This window comes from Sturnira hondurensis, unplaced genomic scaffold (genome assembly GCF_014824575.4).
Source record: "Sturnira hondurensis isolate 20B ecotype Veracruz unplaced genomic scaffold, ASM1482457v3 Scaffold0003874, whole genome shotgun sequence".
NCBI lineage: Eukaryota > Metazoa > Chordata > Mammalia > Chiroptera > Phyllostomidae > Sturnira > Sturnira hondurensis.
The window spans coordinates 1,439,028-1,465,645 of record NW_028076505.1 but is presented as its reverse complement, the minus strand read 5'-3'; the positions used below and the strand labels follow the sequence as shown (position 1 = coordinate 1,465,645).

The 26,618-nt window shown below is 41.6% G+C and overlaps 1 protein-coding gene across 1 annotated transcript in view; it reads left to right on the top strand.

Annotated features, from left to right (window-relative positions):
* Positions 1 to 26,618, top strand: part of DSCAM (DS cell adhesion molecule) — a 537,171-nt gene that overhangs the window by 331,298 nt on the left and 179,255 nt on the right. The window contains exons 8-9 of the mRNA XM_037042990.1: positions 146 to 421; positions 16,524 to 16,802. Coding sequence (XP_036898885.1) covers positions 146 to 421; positions 16,524 to 16,802 — 555 coding nt within the window. The remainder of the gene's footprint in view (positions 1 to 145; positions 422 to 16,523; positions 16,803 to 26,618) is intronic.

Here is a 26,618-nt window from a genome sequence, read left to right as displayed (position 1 = left end):
AATGCCAAGTGCCGAAAAATTTAACCGAAAACATTGTCCTTACGTGAAAACAATCTACATTTTTAACCCAGGGCAGAGTGTACCCATTTCTGCACATAAGAGGTACCCTTAAATTATTTTCAAGAGTTTCTTTGTGTCTCTCTAGGGCCTGCCAGTATTCGACCAATGAAAAACATCACAGCAATAGCGGGACGCGACACGTACATCCACTGTCGAGTGATTGGCTATCCGTACTACTCCATCAAGTGGTATAAGAACTCGAATCTGCTTCCTTTCAACCACCGCCAAGTGGCGTTTGAGAACAACGGAACCCTGAAACTCTCAGATGTGCAGAAGGAAGTGGACGAGGGAGAGTACACGTGCAACGTGCTGGTTCAGCCACAACTCTCCACCAGCCAGAGCGTCCACGTGACAGTCAAAGGTAAGGCTGGCCCACCCCTCTCTGGCCCCACTCAGCTCACCGCTACGTAGCTCAGCTGTTTCAACAGTTAGGAGAGGGATAATCCAGAACCTGCGTGTTTAAAATAAGACAGTTATATTCCTCAGTTATGAAGACTGAGGGATGCTAGGTTGCATTAGGTGCTCTGTTTTCTCTACCACTGCATCTTCACCAGACCAGTGGCTGATACAGCTTTCCTTTCCTGTGAACATGGGCTTGGTGGTCCAGAGGCTGTGTGTACTTAATACGACCCTAGGGAAAAAGAAACACATTATTGGCTCAGTTGTGTAGTTGTCTGACAGGTAATTTTAAAACATCTTCCTTTTCCTCAACACTCTCCAGAGGGAGTTCTTTTAGAATCCCTCTGGAAGAGAAAGGGGTTCAGGTCAATGTCTCATCTCGAAGAGATGAGCAGGTCAAAAAACAGTATTGGAATGATATGATGAAAGGGCCCCACAGAAGGTATTCCTGACTTAACTTATCCTTTACATCATGACCTGGACCAGCGTGGAATCTAACCTTCAGGATAAACTATAGAGGTCATGCAACTCGCCTTCAGTGTCCTTATTAGTAAAGACTAGTTAAATGACAAGTCTCAGGACACAAGCTTTGTAGTGGCAGATGCTTAGGGGAAACTGTTTTTTCCATTCCCGAGTTCAGTTTCCTCAGCAGAACATAACATGGAAAATTTCAATTATGTAAAAGATCTGCATGAAGTAGGTCATGAAAAAAGCTCTAATATATTATGGAAACATTTCAAAAATGTGTGTGGAAGCAGCAGCCTGTCTCACTAAGCCACCTGCCCAAGTGGTCCATGTTCTCTCCCCAGTCCCAATAATCGTCTCTCAGTGTCTGGTTAGAGCTGCATGGGTTTATCATGGTCTTCCCCAACCTTCTTTGCACACAAACCCTGTTAGTTACCTTTTTAGGAATGCCTATAAACATAACACAATATGTAATTTATTGTGTATTACATGTTATATAACAAGAATTATGTATTTTATATTAAATATACCCACATATAACTAATTTTGAATATTTTATTTTAATAATAATGACATGTCTGAGAAATTTTCTCAAATAATTAGAATTCTTTGGCAAACTGCATAAAGTTTATTCTGTGGTTGTATTTATTTCTTCAACCATCGTTTATGGAACAGCTACTCTATGCCAAGCATTACTCTAGGCATTGAGAAAAACAATATTGAAGAAGGTAGACCAGGTCTGTTTTTTTCTCGGAGTTCTGCTTCTAACCAGGAGAGAAAAACAATAACCAGATAGTAAAGTGAGTAAACCGTAAAGAGACTTTATAGCATTCAATACTATGCAGAGAGTTACACCACGACACTGTCTCGAAGGTTAGCTGCAATGAGAATTAGGAGCCATATCGATGAATTTTTGGTACTCTTGTTGAAAATTATTGGTCTATTATGCCATTTGAATGAATGTTTCACCCACATATGGTTTTGTAACGTGTTAAGTTGATCGTTTGAAAGTTATTGTTTCACTGAATTCTATAGACCTTCCAAAGGTTGACACGAGTCATTATACAATGTCAGAATTTCACCATGAAATTCTGACACCTTTCATCAGAAAGGGTTTCAAGTTTTGGGAAACTGTTGAGCTCATGGTAGCAGATACAAGTTTTCCAGAATTCTGTTTTTAATCACAAGTTTGAATTTTATTATTTGCAACAAACAGGATCAGTTATAATCGTAGGAGCAACAGACTCATTTTTTTTCTTTTACAGAAAAATGCCTGCCAATTATACAAGCTTGAATAACTATAGTTTTTGTTTTAATCCTCATCTGAGGATACATTTATTGATTTTAGAGAGATGGGAAGGGACAGAAAGAGAAACATTGATCAGTTGCCTCTTGTAGGTGCCCCAAGCAGGGATCAAACCTGCAACCTAGGTATGCGCCCTGACTGAGGATCACACCTACAACCTTTTTGGTGCATGGCATGACGTTCCAACCCACTGAGCCACCAGCCAGAGCATGAATAACTATAGCTTTCAGATAGCCATTTTTAAAGAAAAATGGAATTCCATGAAAAGGCAAAGTGGCGAGTTGGGTCTGTAACTCAAGCAAGTGCACAAGTATTTCACTTCAAGTCAGCACTCTGACTCCGTGGGCAGCAGACACGCTTTGTGTCTCCTCCCATCTTGGCAACACAGAAAGGAAAAGGTGACAAAGGACATGACCTCAAGGGTCATGATTTATTAAAATTATTATTTTTATGGCTTTGTCAAATGTTCTTAAATAAAACTGGTCAAAAAATCAGGAGTGTGTGGCAGTGAACAATACATGACTACTGGCACATTTTGGTGTCAAACCTGTGATTTATGCTAAGACCCCAAGAGCCTTACCCCCGTTACTTTTACACATCTACGCAAAGTCAATACAGTAAGAAAGGCTAGTAATGTCTTAGTATTACTGTGAAATGGTTGTCCTCTTACAAACCCCCTAGAGAGATCCCTAGATTTCTGCAAACTACATTTTGAAAGTATGTATTCCAGTGCCAAATAGTTACTTTATTTCTAATATTTAGCCATTATGAATGGTGCATCAGTGAAGTTCTCTATCCATTGGCCTTTGTCTGCTTTTAACATTACTTCTTTCAGAAAAACCTTCAGGTGTATGGCCATNTTTAGTACAGTCTTTCATTATAGTTACCTGGCAAGAAATGGCTGGCAAGTGGGACAGTTTGGGGACTCAGAATTTCTGGTGTTTAACACAGCCGTCAGGGAAGGCTTCTTTGAGAAGATGAGATTTAAGAAAAGATACAAGGAGTTCACAATAGCCCAACATATACCTGGGGAAAGAACATTCTAGGAAGAGGGAACAGAGTGAGCAAAAGAGTCAGAAATGTCCCTGGAAAGCTTGAAGAATTGCAGACGAGGCCAGGGCAACAAGAGCAGAGCAAACAGGGGGAGTGTGAACCCCTAGGGGATGAGGTGACAATCACCAGGGTCGTTTCATGTGTGACCCGGAGCACCAGGACTTGGGTTGGAAGGACTTGAGCTTTTCTTCTGAGTGAGGTGGGGGAGTCTGGGGATGATGTTAGACAGAAGCCATGTGGCCTGACTCAGGTTTTAAAATCCTATGCCAACTCCTGTGCTGAGAATTACACTAAAGGGCAAGAAGGGACAAGCAGGGTGACCCGTTAGAAAGCTGATCCAGGTGACAGGTGGAGCTTTCTGGGCAAAGGAGCAAGCTTATGCTGTTTGTTAATGAGCACTCCAAAACACTTTTTCTTCAGTGTTAAGGAGCATTTTCTAAACTAAGCACAATTGTTGGCTAATATCCCACCTTTTATTTAATTTCATCTTTATATCTTTTTGAGACAAATGAACGTGTACATATCAAAAGGGAAATTGTAAGCTGGGTGGACAGAGTTTAGCCTATTTGAGCCTGTGTGGGACTTCCCAGATAAAAAATAATAACTTCTGGATTCTTGTGTGTCAGCTTAGGGCATATTTTGTCATATTCACATGCATTGAACCCTAGCACAGCTACTGAAAGTAACTCAGTTTAAGATACCTCTCACATGTCTTGCTTACGATGACTTCTAACTTTCATTATATAGTAACGAAAATATACCATTAATAAGCTTAGACTTTACTCAAACTGACTTCTGAACCCTGAAATTTGAAATGAGATACATAAATTAAATCATACTCCAATGGTCAAAACTGTCGTCCATGAAAGCTTTTGAAAAAAATTACAGTAATGTTGACTGTTTTCAGTGGTAAGAATATCATAAGGGGAAAGATAAGGGATCGGCTGAAGTACAGGAAAGACAGATTTTTCACTCCCCCTGTGGATCAGGACTGAAAAGCAGTCTTTCTTGTTTTATTCATGTAAATACAGCTCCATTACATTTCCTGTGAGACTTCACGGCGAATACTATTTTCAGGTAATTTTAGAAGCGTACGTGTGATGCCTTGAAATTCGACGTCCTTTAGAAGGGGGCCCACTTGTTTGCATCGATGATGCTGCAATGTGAGGCCAGGCAAGTTTTATATTGTTTCCAGGAGGCTCATCTCTAACACTGAATAGAGGTCTGGGGGCACATGTGCGCATTTAGACGACATTTGAAAACAATGGTATTTTCCCACCCTGTCTTTTTTGATAGTTGTCAGGGCCCTTTGCTTTTTTTTTTTTTTTTTTGTATCAAGACTTGGAAATTTGAAAAAAACCTCAAATATCGATATGAATAACAGGATTATAGATAATGCCTGAAACTTAAGCAGTTCTGAAATACACTGACTAACCAGAGACTTAGTTTTGCTGCCTTTCAACGTGCAGGGGGAAGTCAAAATCCTTTCTTTCACTTCGATTTCACAAGCAGTGTTATATTTCACACATTTCAAAGCTTTTTCTTTTTCATTTTAGGTTCCACATTGAACGTGAACAGTGACTAATTGAGTGCTCTAATTGCTAAGGACCAACATTGCCAAGCAGTTAATTGGCTGCTAGATAAAAATGTCACCTGCTATTTATATTTATACTAAACTTTATGGTTTACAAAACACCTTCATATGTGTAACCTTAATTAATCCTCACAGCGACTCTGTAATGTGGATCAGACATAATCAGAGAAACAGAGTGAGAATGAGCAGGAGACTTGATCCAAGTTGTCCAGTAACAAATTCAAGACTCAAATATACATCTTTGGACTTTAATACAACTCCATGGGGTGTTTTTAGAAAAGTCATTTACATTGTAGTGGGAAGCAAAGGTTGAAGTGAGAAGAAACTGAAGCAAAGAACCCAGAAAGAAAAGAAAGCTTTTTTTTTTAATAAAAAAAGCAGGTTACTTTAAGTACAGGCATACAATATTGAGGGCCTAATTGAAGAGAAAGTCGGAGAGAGAGACAGAGAGAGAGAATGAATATTAAATTAGATAAAAAGGAAGGCATAGATTCAGTATGTGAGGGTGGGTAAAAACCCAAGATGAGTCCAGAAGTTCTGGTCTGGATGATGGAGAGGCTGAGACAGGGAACCTGGAATATTAGTGGCTCGAGAAAGCCTTACAAGGACACGGTTTGGTCTGAAGTGTCTGTGGACTGCCATTCTGCCCTGAGACCGTGGGAACTCAGAAACACGGATTTGGAGGACTAACACTGGTAGTGGACACAGTTGAAAGTAAGAATGGGCAAGTGCGTCTAAGAAGAATCAAGCTTTCAGAATTATATTTTATGGGTTCTCAAAATTAACATTTGCCATTAATTAAATAAAATTGTAATACCAGAAATGCAAAGAAAACTATCATGAGCATTAGCTCCTTCATATTTGGTTTCTGTTTTATATGTGCAGCACTCTCCCATTCTGGTTTAAGACCCGTACATACCATGTCCTGCTTCAAACTGAAGGAAGGGTTAGATGTCACTGAGAGTGTTTCCAACTTGTGGGCTAGCGAACCTCTGTGTTCTGTAGGCTAATGGAGACCAGGTTCTACCCAATGGGACAAAATCTTGCTTCCACAGCAGCATTTTGTTATATGCTGCGTCCTGTCTGTCACCGTAGAATTCTCGCAGAGTATCTGCTGGTGACACTGGAAAAATGAGCAAAAGTTTACCGTGCTGCCGAGATTCGGTCTACTCTCCCCCACCTCCACCTGAGCCACCAGGAATGCCGCTTTCCAATGCCATCATTCTTCAAGAGCTCCTGACAGCTAATGTCATTTGGCCCAAGCAGAGGCACAGTTCTGTGCCCCAAAACAGCCTCGACCGTGTCACCCCCTCTGCCTTTCTGACATTTGCTCATTGGCTATTCCAACCATCAAGCCCCACCAGTTTCCAAACCCAGCCCTGTTGGGGATGCAGAGCCTCTCTCCCCGTCACTTTCACTTCCTTCCCCTCTCATGCGCCCTAGCGACTGGAGTCACTTCCAAGACTTTTGAAAGGAAACAGCATTTCAAGGTCATTTATTTCTTGTAGGTGCCCCATTAAAGTTGAACAATGTTTAATGTAGGGTTCCATTTGCTAGGATGTTGTGTGACCATAAATTTTAGTCATTTGTAAAATTTTTATATTGATTTTCAACAACTGAGAGAATGCAAGGTTTCTCTTACGAGTAATATGGGAGGAAATAAACCTAGTAGGGAACCATAAAGGTGATGCATCAGAGATGTAGTTCTTTGGTGGCAATGTATGATTTCAGTTGGGAATTTAAACTCTCTTTGTTAATTTAATATCCTGATGGGAAAAAAAGAAGGCTGGTGAGGTGGGGAACTTCCACTCTCCCTTCGGTTTAAACAACCGGAGAAGAACTCGGTTTAAATATGCTCAGATGGCTGCCTCCACTCGCCTGAGCTGAGGGTCTGTGCTCTCAAGCATCCGCGTGTCCTTTCCTTTCCATGAGGTTGTCAGAATTGAGCTCCAGTCTCTGCTCGTGTCCATTCCTACACACGGATTTGTCCTAGGGGTAGAATACTGTGTAATTCCTCTTTTATTCTAGAAAATGAAGCTGGTACCTTTCTTCCAGAAAACACTTTACTAACTTTTTAAAGAAATAATATCTCAAATTGCTTTTCTCTGAGTTATATCTTTTCCAAGACATTTTCTGTCTTTTATTTATTTATTTATTTATTTTTTAACATTTTATTTTTTTAAAGATTTTATTTATTTGTCTTTAGAGAGGAAGGGAAGAAGAGAAGGAGAGAAATATCAATGTATGGTTGCCTCATGTGAGTCCCCTGCTGGGAACTGGCCTGCAACCCAGGCATGTGCCCTGACTGGGAATCGAACCGTGATCGTGTGGTTTGCAGGCCCGCGCTCAATCCACTGAGCTACACCAGCCAGGCCTTTTTTTGTCTTTTAACTTTGTCTTTGATTATCTTCATTGGGATCCTGATTAAGAAGTCTCTGAGCTCATGAAAGATACATTTCTACATGTTTTTCAATATTTACTCTATGTTTATATTCCCACTGTCCTCGTTTAGGTCTTTAGTCCACACGGAGGGTTATAGATGTAGCAGAAGTGGGTGTCCAGTTTCTTCTTTCTCTATATGTTGAATTAGTTTTCCTTATACTGTTTATCACATGCCCAACACTTTCTACCTGTCTCCATACGCCAACATACCATGGAGGTGTGGTCAGAGATGGTTTAGCTCTGTGAACTGTATTGAAGCTTTCTCTGTAGAAGTTTCACTTTTTAAATATTTGTTTTTCTTATATTGCTGGGTATAAATTTCTGTGTGTCTGATTACATTTAATAATCATATCTTCCTAAAGATTCCTTAATTGATCAGTTACTAGACTGACTGTTAACGTTACCAACTAGAATTGTTGATTTACCTATTTTCTGCTATAATCTCTGACATTTACACCTTTAATTATCTATTATATATTCAAAAAAGTACTCTTCTTGCCTCCTTTATTTCCTATTTCCCTGGTAAATCCTTTCTCATTTCTGGAACTGTTGCTTTTCTGTGACCTTTGTGATGTAGGAATCTCATTGCTAATCCTCGTGTGTGACTTTCAATGCATGTTTAACACACACGTTTATTTTAATTAAACTTGTATCAGAAGTTACTTTAGTTGGCCCTGGCTGGTGTGGCTCAGTGGACTGAGCACCTGCCTGTGAGCCAAAGGGTCGCCAGTCCAATTCCCAGTCAGGACACTGTCTGGGTTGCAGGCCAGGTCCCTGGTTGGGGGGGGGTGAGAGGCAACCAGTTGATGGGTCTCTAACACAATGGTGTTTTCTCTCCCTCTCTTATTCCCTTCCCTCCCATCTCTCTAAAAATAAATAAAATCTTTTTTTAAAGTTATTTTAATCACATATGAAGAATTATTTTAGCAATTTTAGATTTTACGTATATCAGTAGTTTATATTGTTCATTTAGTCTCTATTTCCTGTTCTATTTCTTTACTCTGCACTACATAGACTCAGTCAAGTGCTGATAATTAGCTTCATAATGAGACCTGAATATGCTGAAATCATATCTTCATGCATATACATTTCCTTGTACTGACTATTCAGTTTAGTCAAAGAATTTGCTAGTTTATTGGAGAAAGAACCAGTTGCTTGGTATGTGTATTGATCTGGGCATGGGAACAAAATACCTTGGTTTTGCAGTCCTGAGTTTTCAAGTTATCCACAGGTAATAAAAATACTTGGAAGATTCCACTCTTTACCTTTCATTAAAACAATCGGGCCTGGTGTAGATCAGTGAATTGAATGCAGGCCTGCACACCAAAGGGATACAGGTTCAATCCCCAGTCAGAGCACATGCCTGAGTTGCAGGCCAGGTCCGCAGTAGGGGGCACATGAAAGGCAACCACATATTAATGTTTTTTTCTCCTCTCTTTTTTCTTCCCATCCCCTATGTCTAAAATAAATACATAAAAGTTTTTAAAAAGTAAAAATTAAAAAATCAGTAAATGTCAGCGCTAAAAGCCATCTTGGCCCATTGAGACCAAGAGAATGAAGGAGACCTGGGCGGGGACACACCACTGACCTGGAAGGGTAGGGAGCTCGTCTGTGTTATTAGTTTTCCAGATTTATGCTGTGATGTGTCTATTGTGTGGCTGGAACACACAGAGGCAAATAGACCATTTTACTGGTCTATTTCCAGGCCTTTAACAGTATTTCTCTGTCGTTATATCACCAATTCACTGTCCCCAAATTTGTTAAAATAATTGACAAAGCTTTGTTGAAATACCATAACCACCTTTTTATACCCGCCTTCACTCTGACATATTTTATCATTTTGCTCAAAATGCCAGAACTGAGCTTCTGAAGAAGGATGACCTTTTCCAAGTCAAATCAATGGAAAATACTCCTCAAGTAAATAACCTGCAATTACTAACAATCCTTATTTTTAAAAAGCCAGTGGAAAAACAAGCTAAGATTTAAAGTGCATGCCGGCGATGTGGCTGCCCCTGTCACCGAGCCTTGCCATCCTCCCCGTGCTTTTGGTCACGTGGCGCTGCTTTCGCCAGCTGCCCATATGAACAAAGCTAAAATAATCACAACGCATCTAGCTGAGTCATTGGCCACCTGGATTACCAGAACACCAGCTATGCTGCTTTTTGGTTTTTTTGATGCCATAATGATTCAAGTGGCTTTTCTTTAAACACTAGAAATATGGGTTAATTTGGGTTCATCAGAAAAGGGCTCAGTTTTGTTACCAATTCTTCTATGTAAACTCAGTCAGGGTGAGTGTAGCCGTTCTCCATCTGAAGTGACTCATTGTTAGACTCCGAAATTCTCAGGAATTCTAAAGTTGTTCATTATTTTTAAGTGATAAAGAACTATTTGTTTCAACATAATGTGATTATGGCCATAAAACTCCTGCCATGAAAGCCCTTAAAGAAACATCTCCTGTGACTAAGAACTAGAGTCACCTCAAGAAACCACATGATTCCTTCCACCCTATCCCACCGCAGGCCTCCGGTTGACCTATGTTCTTGCAAGTGCTTTGGAAGAAGAAACACAGAGTCAGTTTTAGTGTCTTTACATTCCCAAATTCCAAGAAGTTTGTCTTTTTTTTCTTTATGTCTAATTTGTATAATACCTGTTTAGCTGATGAAAATAACAGTTGGTTTCTCATCCTTATAATTCTATATTATGCCTCAAGGATTTTTCCCAGAATGTTTCTATTGTATTTTCTCTCATAAGCTTAATTAGTAATTTTGAACAATTTTTGGAAAAGAGTTGTTCTTTTAATCCTTTCTACCTACCTATGTTGTCATGTTTATGGCTCCACAGTTCTCACCCTCTGACCATCCAAAATGCCTTGTTCAAAAATCTCTGCAGAAGAGTTTGCTGTTCTTATTTCTGATTTATTCCCAGGTTAAACTACTGTATGTCAACTCTGCTACTCTGTTGGTTAAATCCTATTTTTTAGGCCTCGCCTACTGGAAACGCTTTATCCAGAGTATGTGTTGCGTGTATGCACTTGAGGATTTACACGTGTATTTTGATTGTTTTTTGCCACGGTTTCTTATTTTTCAGAGCTGATACTTGGTGATTTCTTGAGAGCTAGTTCGGATATAAGCAATGAATGAATTCTTCCTCATTCTGGTTATGTGGGACACATATACTTACCGAACTTATGAATATGCATAACCCTATGTTAAAAACAAAGACAATTTCAGTTCTTAACACTGGCAGAATTTAAGACAGTAAACTGAGTAAAAACAAACACAGACTTTTTGTGGGTCATGAGAGGCAATCTTAAAATTAAACTTTTACACTATTTTCATCTACTTTTATCATCCCTCTCCTGTTCCGCAGAAGAATAAGGAGTTACTACTAACCATACACAGAAGGGTCTCGTTAAAAGAGAACCCAGTACACACGATACTTCTCCTTGGCTCATAATCTGAAATGAATAAATGTAAGATGGATGGATGGACAGATGGATGGATGGGTGTAATATGCGGATGAAGGTTTTCAACAGGTCCAGTTTTATTAGTAGTAGTAGATCAATTAAAAAAAAAACTCTAGGTGAAGCAAACTGGATGTTGCAGGTTGAATTCTCCAGGGAACGGTCTCTGAGAGGGAGGTGAGTGTGCGGTGTGTTTAGGAAGGAGTCCCTCAGGAGCCACACCCGTGGAAGGAGGGAAAGTGAGAAGAGATGGGCACAGGCTGAAGATGAGCTGTGATGCAGGCGAATGGCCACCTTGCCCAACCTACAGCCCGCTCTGGAGCACAAACAGCCCTTTAGAGCTGTCCCGAGTCAGGGCGGACTTGCCTTCCTCAGTCAGTCACTGGATGTAGGCCACCCAGAAGGGACCTGTCCTTGGCGAGGTGGATCTCTGTAGGGGCCATTTCTGAAGTGGCCGATAAATGAAGAATGCCACCTGCCATCACTCCCAGAATCTGGGGCGCACATCCTTTCTTAGAAAGGACTCTGGGACACTTGTCTCCATGTACGTCAACTCCTACCAGCTCCGTAGAGGTCAAACGGCTATAGGTGTGCCTTTTAAACACCTTTCACTAAAATAGTTTCATTAAATTGCTCCCACTTTATAGAAGGACACTAGTCCAATATTCAAATAAGAAATGAAAACAATCACAGCCTATAATAATAGCATAATTGCAATCTACCTTTGTCATCAAAACAATTTTTAACTGAAAGAATCTCTAGGGTTTTTTTTTTAATTTGTATAATTTCTTTAATTTATTCGGGTAATATCTGTGCATCTACTATTAATGAGATCAAGTAATGACAGGATATCTGCCAACAAGAGGTCGGGGGAGTGGGAGGGCCTGCAGACAAACAACTATAATGCAGGGCAGGAGGTAGCGAATGGCTCCAGAGAAACAGCGTGGGGTGAGAAGCAGAAAATATGTCAGTGGCTGTGGGATGGCAGGGAGAACAGATGAGAAGCACACTGATTTCAGTCAACACCACCAAAGATATGTGCATGAGCTGTGTTAGAAGCAGAGAAGGTAGACATCTAGCCAGTTCTGCAGGTGAGGTGGGATGGGAAGTCTGGAGTCAAAAAGATCTTTGACTCCAGGAGAAACTGGGTTTTGCCTCAAAGGGATCTGGAGCACGTGGGGGTCTCCAAAAGCAGGTACCACCAGAATGACGATGAGAGGGGTGAGAATGGGGTCGGGGTGGGGGACGGGGACAGAAATGGGGAGAGGCGGGGTCCCTCGCACTCAGAGACAATACTGCCGAAACAAGGGCACCCCTTGGAGGGGGGCGGGCAGAGGCAGTGCGGGGGCAGGTGTCAGGTCTCACAGGGCGGCAGCCTTTACCTTCCGCCTGATCCTAAAGGCAGTGGGGCGGCTGAGGCAGAGGGACCTGTTCCCCAGTGTTTGGGGGAACTTAACCTGGTTGAGGTACATACAATGATGGCAAGTGCGGAAAGATTTTAAAAACTAGGACACAATGGTAATAAAAGTTTTGATAAAAAGGATGGTTTTGTGTTTGGGGGGAAGAAGGAGCCAGGCGCAGGGGGTGTGGAGAAGTGGGGGTAGACATGACAGAGCCCCCCTCTGACCGCGCTTGGAGATAGAGAGACCTGAACAAGTAGGGACCCTGCCATTGCTCTGGGCTTTCTTCTTCCATCTGGGAGTTTACGTAGCACAGATGGGAACGGGGAATTAAAGATGATGCTTAGTGTAAGGGAAACACGATACGTTGGTTTGGAATTTGGGGGCTTCTGGGTCATCCGGTTGAAGACATTAGCAGACAACTGCACAAGCAGATATGAAGCTGGAGAAGGAGTGTCTGGTGGGAAACGCAGATCAGGGAATATTGGCAGCGAGCGGGCCCCTGGAGCAAGGGGGTGGAGGAGCTCATCAGGGAAGCAGAGGAGGGAGGCAAGGCCAGGCCAGGCACCGAGGAGTCACACAGTATTAAGAACAAGAATATCTCACTGATTAACATAAAAGAAGAATCTAATTACCATTGGGCAGCCTTCGATAGCTCTGATCTCTGTCTGGGAGAAAGGATCTCTCACCTTTGCGGAGAACGCGATGTTCTACACCACAGGTAGTGACACTTAGCGGGTACGCACGTACTTCATGCAGGACTATGTCAGAGCCCATTGCAGGTCACATCCGGGGTTTCTGCTTCTGTGATGCCACAGACTTCACTGTCAACAAGACGCAGAGGATTTACCGTGAACGGGGATACACGGAACCAGACGGAGTAAGCAACGTGTGGCAAAGAGGCGTCTGGCTTTACCAATATCCTGCGGAGAGCTTTTTGAATGTCTTCGTTTACTTTTTGTCTCCAATTTTTATGTCTCACGAATGTAAAAGATAAGATTTGGGACTCTTTCAGAACTCTTTTAAGCATTTTACACAACAGGCTTGCGATTCATGGCTAAGGCGAGGGAGACGCTTGTAGTGAGGAGAGAAGTGACAGGATCAACCAATCCGTCTCTGGATTCATTTGCGTTTTAAAAAGCGCATCCTGTTGTGATGCTGGCGGCAAAGCAACAAGTAACAAAACCGATTCTGACATTGTTCGGGGAAAGTAACTTTGCCCTCCAATTAAATTCTTCCTTTCATCATGAAAATGCTTATTTTAACTATTTCGATAGGAGTTTTATGTAAATGTTTTAAAATATTTTAGCCATATCTTTTCTTTTTCATATGCTATGTTAACTGTGACTTAGGATGCAAAGTCTTAATTAAGTAGTACTGTGATGTTGTCTGAATGGCATAAAAGCTAACTCTTCAGGGGCCCAGCTCAGAGTGTGTCCCCACTTCTGTGCGTGTCTCCATTCTTACGTCTGCTCTCGATAGTTCACACCTAGTTCCTTGCTCCCTGTCATGTGCCGGCCATGACTCTGGCGGAGCCCTGATCACTACGCCCGAATTCTCAGCATCTGGTTTAGACGAAGGAATGAGATAAGCAGGAGCGTTGTAACAGTTTAAAGTGTGACGTGCAGAACCGGGGACTTTCCTTTGATTGGCAGGCGAGAGAGTTAGTGGTTCAGCTCCCCGATATGTTCTCACTGTGTTTCAGGCACTATTCTTCCTTTTCAGCTTTACTCCTGTAGCTACAATTATATTCCTTAGAATTCTATAGACCAGGAAATTACAGATACTTTGCAGTTATGGAAGGCATGACTTTTGTTTTTATTTTCTAACTCTGATTCTTCTGTAGCTACTTCTTGCCTTTGTTACTGAATAACAGGATATACATGCCCTTTCTGTATCCTATAACTATCTTCTCTAAGAAGATATTCCTATATTTATTAATTACTGGCAGCCTATGTCCTACACATTGTTTTCTTTAATAAGTTAGGTGGGAAAAAAAGCTATGCCCTACCTTCTTTTTTTTTGATCTGGGAAGTAGAAAGTAAATCCTTATAAATTTGTTCTCCCTATTACGGCTGATAAGAGAAATTGAGTTTTTTCCCAATAGCCATACAACTTAACAGGTCTTTTCCCTCATCTTGAAGACTTTGGAAATAGAACCAGTGCTAGTGAAGTGTTCAGGGGCATATGAAAGTCTGTGAATGTCGGCACTGGCTCATTCACAGCAGCACTTCTTGGGTTACAGATAAGGAAACTGAGGCACAGAAGGGCATTGATAACTTTACCTAGTAGCACAGGTGGACTTCAACCCAGGTAGCCTGGCTCCAAAGTTCTCATCTTAAAAAAATCATCTGCAATTCAGATAATGAGCCCCAAGCCAGCACTGGGTGTCCAGGTTTGTCCGAGTAAACAGACAACCAAGATTTCTGTGTGCAAAAAAAAAATTAAAGAAGAAGAAATGTAACTTTTATTTAAAAATGGGAGATTATTAAGCGTTAATGACATTTACATATAGAGTAAACACTCGTGCCACTGGGGGCGAGATTTAGAGAACTCAGAGCCCCTTCGCTGCCAGCTGGTGCTTCCTCCACTCGCTGTCAGTTCTGAATAACCCCAGGGTGGGCCACCTTTCCCGCTGGCACCGGCGGGACGTCATCCTGAGATCTTTCTCGCTGCACATCAGGTCCACTCATTGCAGCCCCAAAGCTCAAACTTTACCTTGAGAATCCACAGCAGTTTTGACATTGAGTGTGCTCGTCTACCTTACGCTGCTTTCTTTACTTGCTTGTTTGTTTCTCTGGTAAGACCTAACTCGACCCATCTAGTCCTTCTAACACTGGCTGTGTTTGCCATTGTGAGTTCTGGCTCCCAGCTGCTTATGAAAGCATATAATAGTAACAATAATAATATTAGTATTAAATGACAGAAAAACTGGCTGTGCTCTGCTGATATCCATTGCCCAGGTCAGTGCACAAAGGCTCCCTGGGAAGAGATGCGACATTAAGTTCATTGCTGTGTGCCCAGCACACAGTGCTGTGAAGCACAAACCAGGGGCTCAATAAGCACTTCTTAAGTGACTGAGTGAATAAGTAGTTTCTATTCAGATGTTTCTCAGCTGGACCCCTTACATCTCCATCAAGCTGATAATTGCAATGAAACTACAATTGATGAAATGAACAGACATCCTGCTATTTAATAACTTCATTCTGTGAAATCACCTAGTATAATAACTGGTTAATATTGGCTATCGAATGCTAATGTTAGTGTGGCCCGTTGGGTATTTCAAGTCCCTGCAAAAAACAAAAACAAAACAAACAAACAAAACCAAACCAGATCTGAGCCCTTACCCCACAGTGAAGCACCATACTTCGCTAATGAAGGGCAAGTAACACTTTGAGTTTCAGTTCCCCCGTTTATGAGGCGAAAAACTTCCCCCAAGGCTGACAGGAAGCACATGGAGAACTTGCTCACGGTCCCCTAACTAATAAGTAACCAAAGCAGGATTCAAACCTGGCTCCTCTGGCTCCATCTAACCATTTTCTGACGCTGAAATCCTATGAGGACATCTAGGAAGGTAGTGAGAAAGAATCAGGAGTTTATCAGGGGAATTAAATCAGGAAAGAGTTTTCCAGACTGAACCCCACTGTGTTTACTAGCAGCCAGAAGCTAGAACCTGTTCTCATCTCCACAACTCAGAAACTGCCCCCATCCCCCGCCCCTTAGTTACTTTGTAATTAAGGGTATGCACACCAAATGTGTAAAACCAAACCGAGGGGTTCAGAGCAAAGGTGTGATTATCCAACAAAGGATACCCATTTTTAACTAACATCCACTATTAGTTGGAGGTCGGGTGTAAGAAAAGATATAGGGACATCTGCTTCTTGCTCAGGTTTCAAGTGTGCCTATGAGCAAGGCGGGGGTGGGTGGGGGGGCAGTATTGTAGTGCTGGTAATGGTCAAGTAGGACTCATCATTTTATAAGGCTTCTAAGGGAAAAACAAAGCCCAAAGTCACAAAAATTACACTGAAAACAACAGAGACTGGAATGCTTTTATTCCGAAATGATTATTGAACTTCAAAAAAGTTTATCAAAATAAACTACACTAAGCATATTTTCTCAAGTATAGGTCAAGCCACGGTTTTCATTTAGAATGATGAGAAAATTCAAATGATAGAGGAGAGCACAGTTTTGTGTCTTCAGTGGTTCATACACGCATGTGCTGGAGCAGTGGCCACGTTCCTCTCTCCACATCACTCAACAGGGCTAAAGGAAAAGGGAGTGTCGAGTATTTACACGGCTAATTATGATCTCTTCTCTGTTACCTTCCCCCCTTCTCTTCAGTTCCACCTTTTATCCAGCCTTTTGAGTTCCCGAGATTCTCCATCGGTCAGCGGGTCTTCATCCCCTGCGTTGTGGTCTCAGGGGATCTGCCCATCACGATCACCTGGCAGAAGGATGGCCGGCCAATCCCAGCGAGCCTGGGGGTGACCATAGACAACATTGACTTCACCAGCTCCTTACGGATTTCCAACCTCTCCCTGGTGCATAACGGGAACTACACCTGCATCGCCCGGAATGAGGCCGCGGCCGTGGAGCACCAAAGCCAGCTGATAGTGCGAGGTAAATGAGAGATGTGGCCGAGTTAGAGTGTTTGCTTGACATATTGTGAAAGTATAACTGGAATTCATAGAGTGTGCTGTCGTTCCATTAAAATATTACACAACTATAGAAACCAACGGTGAGCTCCCCTAAACTCCAAGCCCAGGTATCATGTACCTAAAAAATGAAGTTTCTTTTTTATTGAATTTATTGGGGTTGACATTGGTTGATAAAAATGTGCAGGTTTCAAGGGTACAACTCAAGAAAAAAGAAATGTGTAAATGGAAACGTGGGAGCTTTAGGACTTAATTCATAAAATAGGGCTTTGCTACTAAGTTAACCGAGTGACTTTTGAGGACTAAAGTCCAAGAGCTCTTGCTGTGCTGTATTTATTTTATTTAGCACTTTTTTATAACATTATTTAGTTTGATGGTTTAAAAAATATTCTCAAAGTCATATATCACAATTTTTCTAAAAACTGGAAAAAGAATAGCTTTTTATATATTTTGTTTTAGTTTTAGAAATGTGGTGGGGTTTGTGTTTTTTGTTGTTGTTGTTGTTCCTGTCTTTCATTTAGCATTAAATCTGTGACAGTTTGGGGAAGGCTATTGCAACATTAATTAAATTAAGCTAACTCTGAGAATGTTTATGCAAAAACTAAAAATAGGGTGGTCTAACTTGCAGACAACATTGGCAGGGGCCTCGGTAGCCTAAAACGTAGGCATCAGCCCTACTTGCCATCTCCACTCAGGCCCCAAACCCCCATTTAGGCTCACACGCCTCATCTGTAAAGTGAGCAGCTAGTCTTCTGTGAGGTCTCTCTGCGGGGATGGTCTGTGATTTCATGGTTCTCCAAGACCCGTATGCTTCCATCTGCCAGTACCACGTTCAGCCACATGGCTGAAGTAACTGTATGGATTTAAAGGTTTATATTATTGATTATTTGCATCTTAAAATCCCCCAACATTGGGCTCTCAGTGTAACTACCAGGAGGGGGCGATTTTCATCATCTTGAGAACAGTGGGAGACCGGGCAGATTCTTTCTGGAGCAGTAGAGGCCTGTGTTGTCCCTCCGTCCTTAAACCTGTCCCCATGACAGCCCTCCGTCCTCTCTGACAGAAAAGTGATGGGCTTTCTGTCTATTTGCCAACAAAAGAAACTGAAGCATACAGACTCATATGAAGAAATTAACTGTGTTTTTGTAAAAGAAACATGGACACATGAATCAATGATTAAGAAAATTTGTCTTCAGTTAGATACAAACTAAAGATACAAATGATATTTTTCTCTTCATACCGCGCACCTTTGAGTATAAGAATGGGGATACCTGAATTTGCCCATTTTTAAGAACCAACTTGGTATCTGTTTCTTAAATGTGTTTTAAAATCATTTTTATTGCTATTCTATTACAGTTACCCTAATTTTTTCCTCTTAGCCCTCCTCCACCCAGCCCACCCTCCCCAACCCCACAGTCAGGCCCCACATTGCTGTCCATGTCCATGGGTGGAAAGAAGGGGAAGGGACTTACAAGAACAATTGACTCTGGCTGCATCATCTGTGAAGGATGAAGTCCCACATCAGCCTGTCCTCTATGCAATGCACTTTGAAGGACCCAGGTCAGAGGACAGAAATGCCCGATAAAAAGGCACATGGGTGCCCTTTGCCTCATTTCCCCTGCAGGAAAGGCACTGAGGTGTTAGACGCAAGCAAAGGTCAGATACACTGAGATGGAGCCTAGTCACGTGGAACAATACAGTCGATCACATTCTGAATAACGGCTTCACGTGGTCGTTCTCCAACTATGTTTAATAAGCTGCTGTAAAATTAGCCTCAAGGCACCAGTGTGGTGCTCAAACGCAGAGAAAAGAAATGTCCTGCACAAGCAGCTTGGTGACTGGTGAAGTGGTCGAGGGCAAGATGAGGTGGGGCAGTGGTCAGCCTGGACTTCACCGTGGAGTCTCCCAGGGGAGTCGAGAAATCACCAATGACTATTTTCTGGTCCCAACACACCCCAATTAAATCATAATCTTTGGGACTAGACCCATCTCCCACATCTCTGGGTCATTTTTTGTTCAGGAATCACCCACAAAAGGCCCAAACTTTGTCGCGCATTGGAATTGTATGGGGAGCTCTAAACAATTCCTGATGTCCAGGCCACAACCCATACTAATAAAATAATCATCTTTGGAGGTGGAACCCAGGCTTCAGTAATTTGTAACGTCCCCAAGTTGATTTTAATATGCAGCCAAGTTGGAGCCCCAGCACACTGGGTAATTTGAGTATGTTGCTATTTAGAAGTCTAGATATTTTTTTCTAAATGCAGATTGGTCAATGGTGACTTTAACCAAGTCCGTGACATGGCCTGATTTATCTTTTTCATTATCACACTAGCAGCTATGTAATGAATGGACTGGCCCAGAAAGCAAGGATAATAGCTAAGAGGCTATTTCCAAAGTTCAGATAAAATATAAAGTGCCTTGAATAAAGGTGGTAATGGTCAAGGTAACGAGAAGCAGTTGAATTTGCAATATGTATTGGCGAAAAAGCAAACCAAGCATGTTTATTAAGTGAATGTTGCCAATGAGGGGAAAGGAATTTGTAATGAAGGTAAATGGAATTGTCTTCAATATAAGTGGGGAAGATGCAAGGAGTAGCAATTGGGACACGAGAAACAATAACGTGGGGGAAACAAGAGGGTCTAGACCCAAAGCATGTCAACATTGAAGGTTCCAGCATTAGAGGAGGGATCAGCAAAGGAGACAGAAAGAAGGAGCAGCCGGTGAAATAGGAGGAATTCCAGGGGACTGTAGGACCCAGAAAACAAAATAGGAAATGTATCAAGAGAGGATGGTAGGGAAGTATATCAAACCCCTCTGAAAGTAGAAGAGGGGAATCAATAATTGGTCACTGCGTTTAGAGAGACAGATATTATTTGTCACCTTGAGGAGTGGCACGGCCACGGTAGATGCCTGATTAGTGGGGCTTAAGCGGGGTGAATGAGGGTATGCAAACTCAAGGAAAGACAGCTGGTTTCATATTTACAGGTGTGCTGCTATGGCAGGAAGCAGACAGTGGAGAAGTGAGAGACGGACATGGGAGGAGGGTATGCTGGTGGGGATGAGTCGATGGAGAGGAAAGAATATGTGGCAAGATAAAAAGGAGATAATTACAGTATCAAAGTCATGAACTAATGAATGGGGGTTGAATTCTTTGCACTAGTGGAACATGTTCAAACTGGTATGGTACTAACCATAGTGGGTGAGGGGCCAGAAGGTAGAACCAACAGAAATGAGTGGAAATTTCTGGGAGGCCGATTTGGGGTCAACCAACTTGAAAGACAAATTTAAACATTTATTGAATGGGGCCATCAGAGAGTGATAGATAATGTGTCATTCTCCTGCCAAAAACAACTGTAATAATGGACAGAAATTTATAAAGCAACCACTTTCAGGCAGTGGAACAGGCAGCACAGGACTGCGACTCTTAAGAGAAGGGAAGTATATGAGTTGAACTCCCAATTCACCCCAGATTTCTGCCTGCAGCACTTTCCAAACTGTGGCAGGGAGTGCTCAGCCTAAATGGATGAGGGTGACCTTGCTGGGTGGAGAAAACAGGGATGGGAATTTAGTGGGAATTTACAACTACTGGTGCTCTGGGTTTGCAGGACAAAGTACTGGAGAGTAAGGAGCTATCCAGGAGTCAATTCCTAAAAACTTTTATATGGCTTCTTTAAAGTCTTTAGCTGACCACTACACTTCACATGCATATGGTGAGACTCCATTATATCCAGCAGAGAACAAAAACCAGGAGCATGTGAGATGAATAAAGATTTCAGAGGTTACAGAGTGCTGAAAAATGTTGAGATTCTGATTACCCAGAGTAGGGAACACATGAGAAATTCACTCAAAATCGGAGAAAGGTCACCTACTAAGAGTGGGGCTAATCTTGCTCCGGAAGGAAGGCTGCTCTGGACCAGCCCTTAAAAAGCCTAACAAGAGCCTTGGCAGGATAAAACTTCTCCACCATTAAATCAACTTTCTTCAAGAATAGCGTTTAACACTCTTAAAAACAAAGCAACACAATCCAGACTCCCAATAGAACACAATATCCACACATGTCTTGCACACAACTGCTAAATAAGTGAAGAAGCAGGAAAATGTGAGCCACAAAGAAAAGAAAGAAAAATTGTAATTGACTAATGGACACACAGATGTTAGAATTAGTAAGCAAGGTTTTGAAGCAGCTATCATGTCCAAGAATTCAAAGGAGAAGGTATATGCAATGCGTGAAGGGGGGATGCAAGAAGAGAGCATAATTTAAAAAAAAAAGAATATACTGAAAGGAAATTCTAGATCTGAGCACAATATCTAAGGTGAGAAGTTCACTACATCTACTTAATACGGTGTTGGATACTGCAGAACAAGGAATTACTGAACTTAAAAGAAGGGAAAAATCAAAAAATTTTCACAGAGAGTTGAAAGACAAAGACGTGGTAAACAGCTCCTCAGAGAACCTGGGACATTGTCAAGCCATCCAGCATATGCATCGTAAGAGTCTCAGAAGGAGAGGAAGGGAAAAGATATATATACTTGAGTAATAATTGACTGGAAAATGTCCAAATGCGGTGAAAAGTCTGTATCAACAGACAAAAGCCATCAGTGAAACCCTAGAAGAAGAAGCACAAAGAAAAAATCATGCCATGGCACATCATAATAAAATTGTTAAAAACAAAAGATAAAATATTAAAAGCTGCCAGAAAAGTTTGACTCATAAAGTAAAAACCAACCAAACCCTCACTCTGTTCATCAGAAAAAATTCAGGGCCAAAGAGTATGGAACAGTACTTTTAAAGTGCTGAACCGCACAGAGGAGGAAAAAATATTGTCCATCTAGGATTCTATAACCAGCAAAATGTATTCTTCAAAAACCAAGGAGAAATAAAGATATTTTGGACAGGCAAAAGTTGGGAGAATTGAATGCCAAAAAGATTTCACAACAATAGATACTAGAGAATGTTCTTGAAACTAAAAGAAAACAAATCCAAATGTGGAAACCGATTAAGAAGAGGCATGAAGATGTCAGGTTACAGTAAATGTGGGACTAAATGTAAAAGACATTTTATTATTTTATTTATTTTAAAAATATGTAGATGTTTAAGAAATAATACTTTATTGTGTGATTTATAACAAACAAAATAAAATATTCAGCAACAATATCACAAAGCACAAGAAGAAGGAAAATGGAAATTCACTGTTGTAAAAAATTCTTCCTACATTATGCATGAAGTGGTATAATATCTCTGAACATAGATGTTGCTAGTTAAATGTAAATACATTCTAAACTATTGAGCAATTACCAAAGATAAAACAAATAGGTATAGCTGTTAATTCAATAAAACAAGTAAAAGAGAATATTAAAATATATCCAATTAAGCATAAGAAGTTAGGAAAAGAGGGAAAGGGCAACAAAAAGAGAAAAAAATGAAAACAAGTAGATAGAAAAATACTTACATTAAGTATAAATGGACTAAGAATATTAATTATAGAGCAAAGGTTGTCAATCGTAATAACAAATGAAGATTCAAGTACATGCTATCGCACTTTAAATATGAAGGTATGGCCCTCTCATCTAGCTGGTAGAAGGGCCTTCCAATTATTCTCCATTTGACAGATGAATAAAGACAGGACACAGGTGTGCAGCCATAGTTTGTAAAGTCAGTGAGGAATACACAGCACCAGTGAAAACACAGAGGCTGCCACTGTCGGAGTGTGCTCATCAGCTTGCTGCCTTGAACCAGCATGTGCTTGCGCAGGAGGTGATGGGGAACTAACTATACATCACCTTGAACCGATTGCCTTGAGGGAGAGGACCTGTCCTGTAGCGGCCGATAGTCTGTGGCTCTGCAAACTCTAAGAGAGCCGAGGGAAGGTCTGCTGGCCTGTAAACCTGACTCCTAGACCTTCCCCTGCTTTCCTCCTTCTCTCTGTGGTTTCCCTCTTACCCCTTATCATAAACTCAACACCAATCTGCTGTGACTTTGGGACATGACTGAGAACAAATCAATAAAAGAGGACGCAGGGTAATCCAAGGATCAGGCAATTAATTAGAATGATGGCCTTGGGAATACAGCCAAAAGGCAAAAACACAATATATTTTTTAAAGATTTTATTTATTTATTTTTAGAAAGTGGGAGAGAGAAAGAGAGGGAGAGAAAGATCAATGTGTGATTGCCTCCCATGCACCCCACACTGGAGACCTGGCCCATGACCCAGGCATGTGCCCTAGTCTGGGAATCGAACCGGCAATCTTGGTTCACAGGCTGGCACTCACCACCAGTGCTGAGCCACACCAGGGAAAAACATAATATTTTTATTGTTATTCTATTACAGTTGTCCCATTTTTCCCCCTCTGCCCTCCTCTGCCCAGCCCAGCCCAGCCCAACCCCCATTCCTAGTCAGTCCCTTTTAAAGAAACTACAGCATTTGGGGATAAATTCCATGTGTAAATGGAATCCATAACTACGACATTTGAGCTGGGGTATAAAATAAATGGATATGATAGAAATGGAACTTGAGGCCCAATTCCTACTTATTTCTTCAGTCACAGTCTTATGGTATTGGGCCAGTATAAAGCTTAGCACATTTTTTATAGCCTGGATCACTGGGAAGATTTACACAGGCTTAATTTAAGAAAAAGTAACTGTTATAAGGTAAATTAAGAAAAAAGAAATCTTACCTTTGGTGTGTACCCTGTGGCTTACACTGGCAGTGGACCAATGATCTCCCTAGAGTCATGCTCAGTTGAGTGACCTGGGCGTTAATGAAGCCATTTGGAGGGAAAGTACTGGGCTTAAAGACAGAACCACCTGCTTCTTGGTTCATGTCATTGGCTCTGCACCAGAGGAAAGCTGCCAACATGAGAATTTTTATCAGTGATTTTTCTCACGCTTCTTATACCCTATGATGCATCTGTTGTTTCTGGCTTTTAGTGATGAGTTAACACAAAGAAAAACAAATACACGATCTAAAAGGCTTTTGTTGACTTTTATTTGGCAGGGAAAATAAAAATTAGACAAGTCTACTATCTTGTTGCTCTGTTTATTGATCCAGTTTTTGATACCATATCCATGCTATCATTTTACTTACCTATTCATTCTCCCAACAAATGTAGATTAACATTAATTTTAGAATAGGTGTTCTGAGTGTTGGGGGTGCAGTAGTGATCAAAACAGAGAGGCTAAATCCTGCCCCATGAAACCCACATTCTGGTGGAAGAGAGAGACAAGAAGCCAACAAATAATGTCAGGTATCTGTCTGTGTGTCTTATGAGAAGTGAAGATTGGTGGGAGGGCTGAGTTACAGGATGGACAGTGCAAGCCATTCTGGGGAGTCTGAGCAGAAACTGGGAGTGGGGGGGCTCATTCACAGAGCTCTCGGTAGGGAGCAGGTCTCAGGCAGACAGACTAGTGAATACAAAGACACTGAGCCAGGATTGAGTTTTATGTGTTTCTAGGACAACAAGAGACCAAGGCACCCACTGTTCAGTAGCAGAGGAGAGTAAGTTCTAAAGGCCAGGTCCTCTATTCTGGGTGGATGGAAGTCATGGGATTTTCGTTTCCAGTGTCTAAATCAAATCTTACCTAGACTTTGACCAATTACCACCTTGACTAAATGCCATTGGTAGACAATGGCAATATTTATTTACGCTGCCCCCCAGCTGCCACCACCAAGTAGCTTTCAATTGTTTTGCCTTAAACACAATGGAATCCTCATCCCAGTTCACAGTTAGGGAACCCTACATTTATTTGGAAATATTTAGCTACTTGGACTGCACCTAAGATTGAAAATACCTGTCCTATTGTAAACACACTATTCCCTCTTGAATAAACAGATGAAGCCAAAGGTCACTGTATTTTAAACAACCCTCATATTCAGCAATATGAGCAGGAAACTCCCTCAAAGCAATCCGACTGAGGTTTCAGATACTATCAGAATATGTGGGTCTCAGGACAGGATTTGCATATTTTAGAATACCTCTATCATTTCTCTATATGCTTCAGATAAGGGTATGTCAGAAATGACATACTTTGCCTCTTGGGACGTAATTATTTGAACGTATCCCTTCCTTCTCTTTAATCACCTTCACCCCCACTGGAAACATCTCTCTATTAGAAAGCTGAGTATATCAGCAAATATCCTCACTATAACATACCAGACAAATTATTACAAAGACAAAAGTTAACCAAAATACAATTAAAAAAAAAACGGAAACCAGCAACTTTGGGGAATTACACACCCAGACAATATAGAGAATTTAGAATATCTGGTCTTATCATAAGTTTTGGCCTGAATTGTGATGGTCCTAGAGGCTCCGCCACCTCCCACCTCCCAGTTCGTGTCTCTGTAGCCAGAATCCCCACAGTGCTTTGCTCTCTTCTCTCAGTGGTGTTTCCGGGACCTTGAGTACTGGGGTCACTTTGACATGAGTTACTAACTGAGCCATGCCACTTGGACCATGCCACAAGGTCTCCTTCCCTATTTTATAAACTAGAATAATAATGTCAATTTATTTATTTGTCCACTCAGCAAGTATTTGCAGAGTGCTTTCTATTTCTTAGCAGAGTGCTCCATACTGGGGATATAATGCTTTACGAGAAAAGAATGGTTCTTCTCTCAGAGCACACAGCCTGATGTAGGAGGTGGGCGATTAAACTGGCCACTCAAAGCAAGCTTGTGCTAGGATAATGCAGGGTTCTGTGGAAACACTTACGCTCATCCACAGCATCAAAAAATGTGTCCCAGACTAGGTGGGCTTTGATCTATGTTAATAATAATGAGGATTCATTAAACCAAGTAATGCAGAAATGTGTGAAGACCCAACAGCAAGAGCAATCATGAGGACTATAGAACAGAGATTTTAGAATGGCTAGAGCAAAGCCTAGAAGAGGGGAACATCAATAGATAATGCTGGAGACCAAGAATACAAGTCATAAAGAGACTTAAGATGTTGTAAGAGTCTGGATTGTATCAAGAAACAATGGAAAAGCACTGATGATTTTAAACAGGGAAGTCCCAGTCATCTAGCTTGGGTGTCAGAAGGATCCTCAGGCCACTGTCTGGAGAATGGATCCAAGTGGGGCAGTAGGTGGTAGGTGGGCCAGTTTGGAGGCTGTTTCAGAAACCCGAATAAGTGCCATCACTAGCCTTGTCACAGGCTGAGTTCCTCCGAATGAGAGTGTGAGGTACAGAACTGACTGCTGATTTCTTGTTGGAGATGTAGTTCCTGGATCCCAAAGTGAGAGAATATGGGAAAATGAGATCAGAAAGGAGGAAAAGTCAATCAAAGTTGTTTTAATAAGCCAGCTGCCACTGTGGGCAATGGGCTCACTTGTAGTGGGTCGAACCCCTCCAAGGAATCCCATAGAATGGTGGTTCTCCAAGCGTGGATTCTGGACCAAGAGCCTCAGCCTCACCTGGAAGCTTACTAGAAAAGCAGAATCTTGGATCCCACCTCAGATAGACTGAGTCAGAATTTGTGGGTATGGGGCTCAACAACCTGTGGTTTCTCCAGCTCTTTGGGTGATCCTGATGCCCCCTGATGTTTGAGGAGCCCAGGCACACAACATGTCCCCAAGTTGTCCTGCAGACTGCAGGGTGGAGAACAGGCATTTATCTCATCTTCTGTCTCTCAATGATGTGTGACTGTCTCCCACATTTCCGGGCTGCAGCAGCAACAGTGTGGAAGCATTGATAATTTCAGAGAAGGTCCTGAGAGAGCAAAGAGACACGCATGGTCTTGGTGGGGTAACCTGGCAAAGTGTGGGAACTGTCCAGCCCTT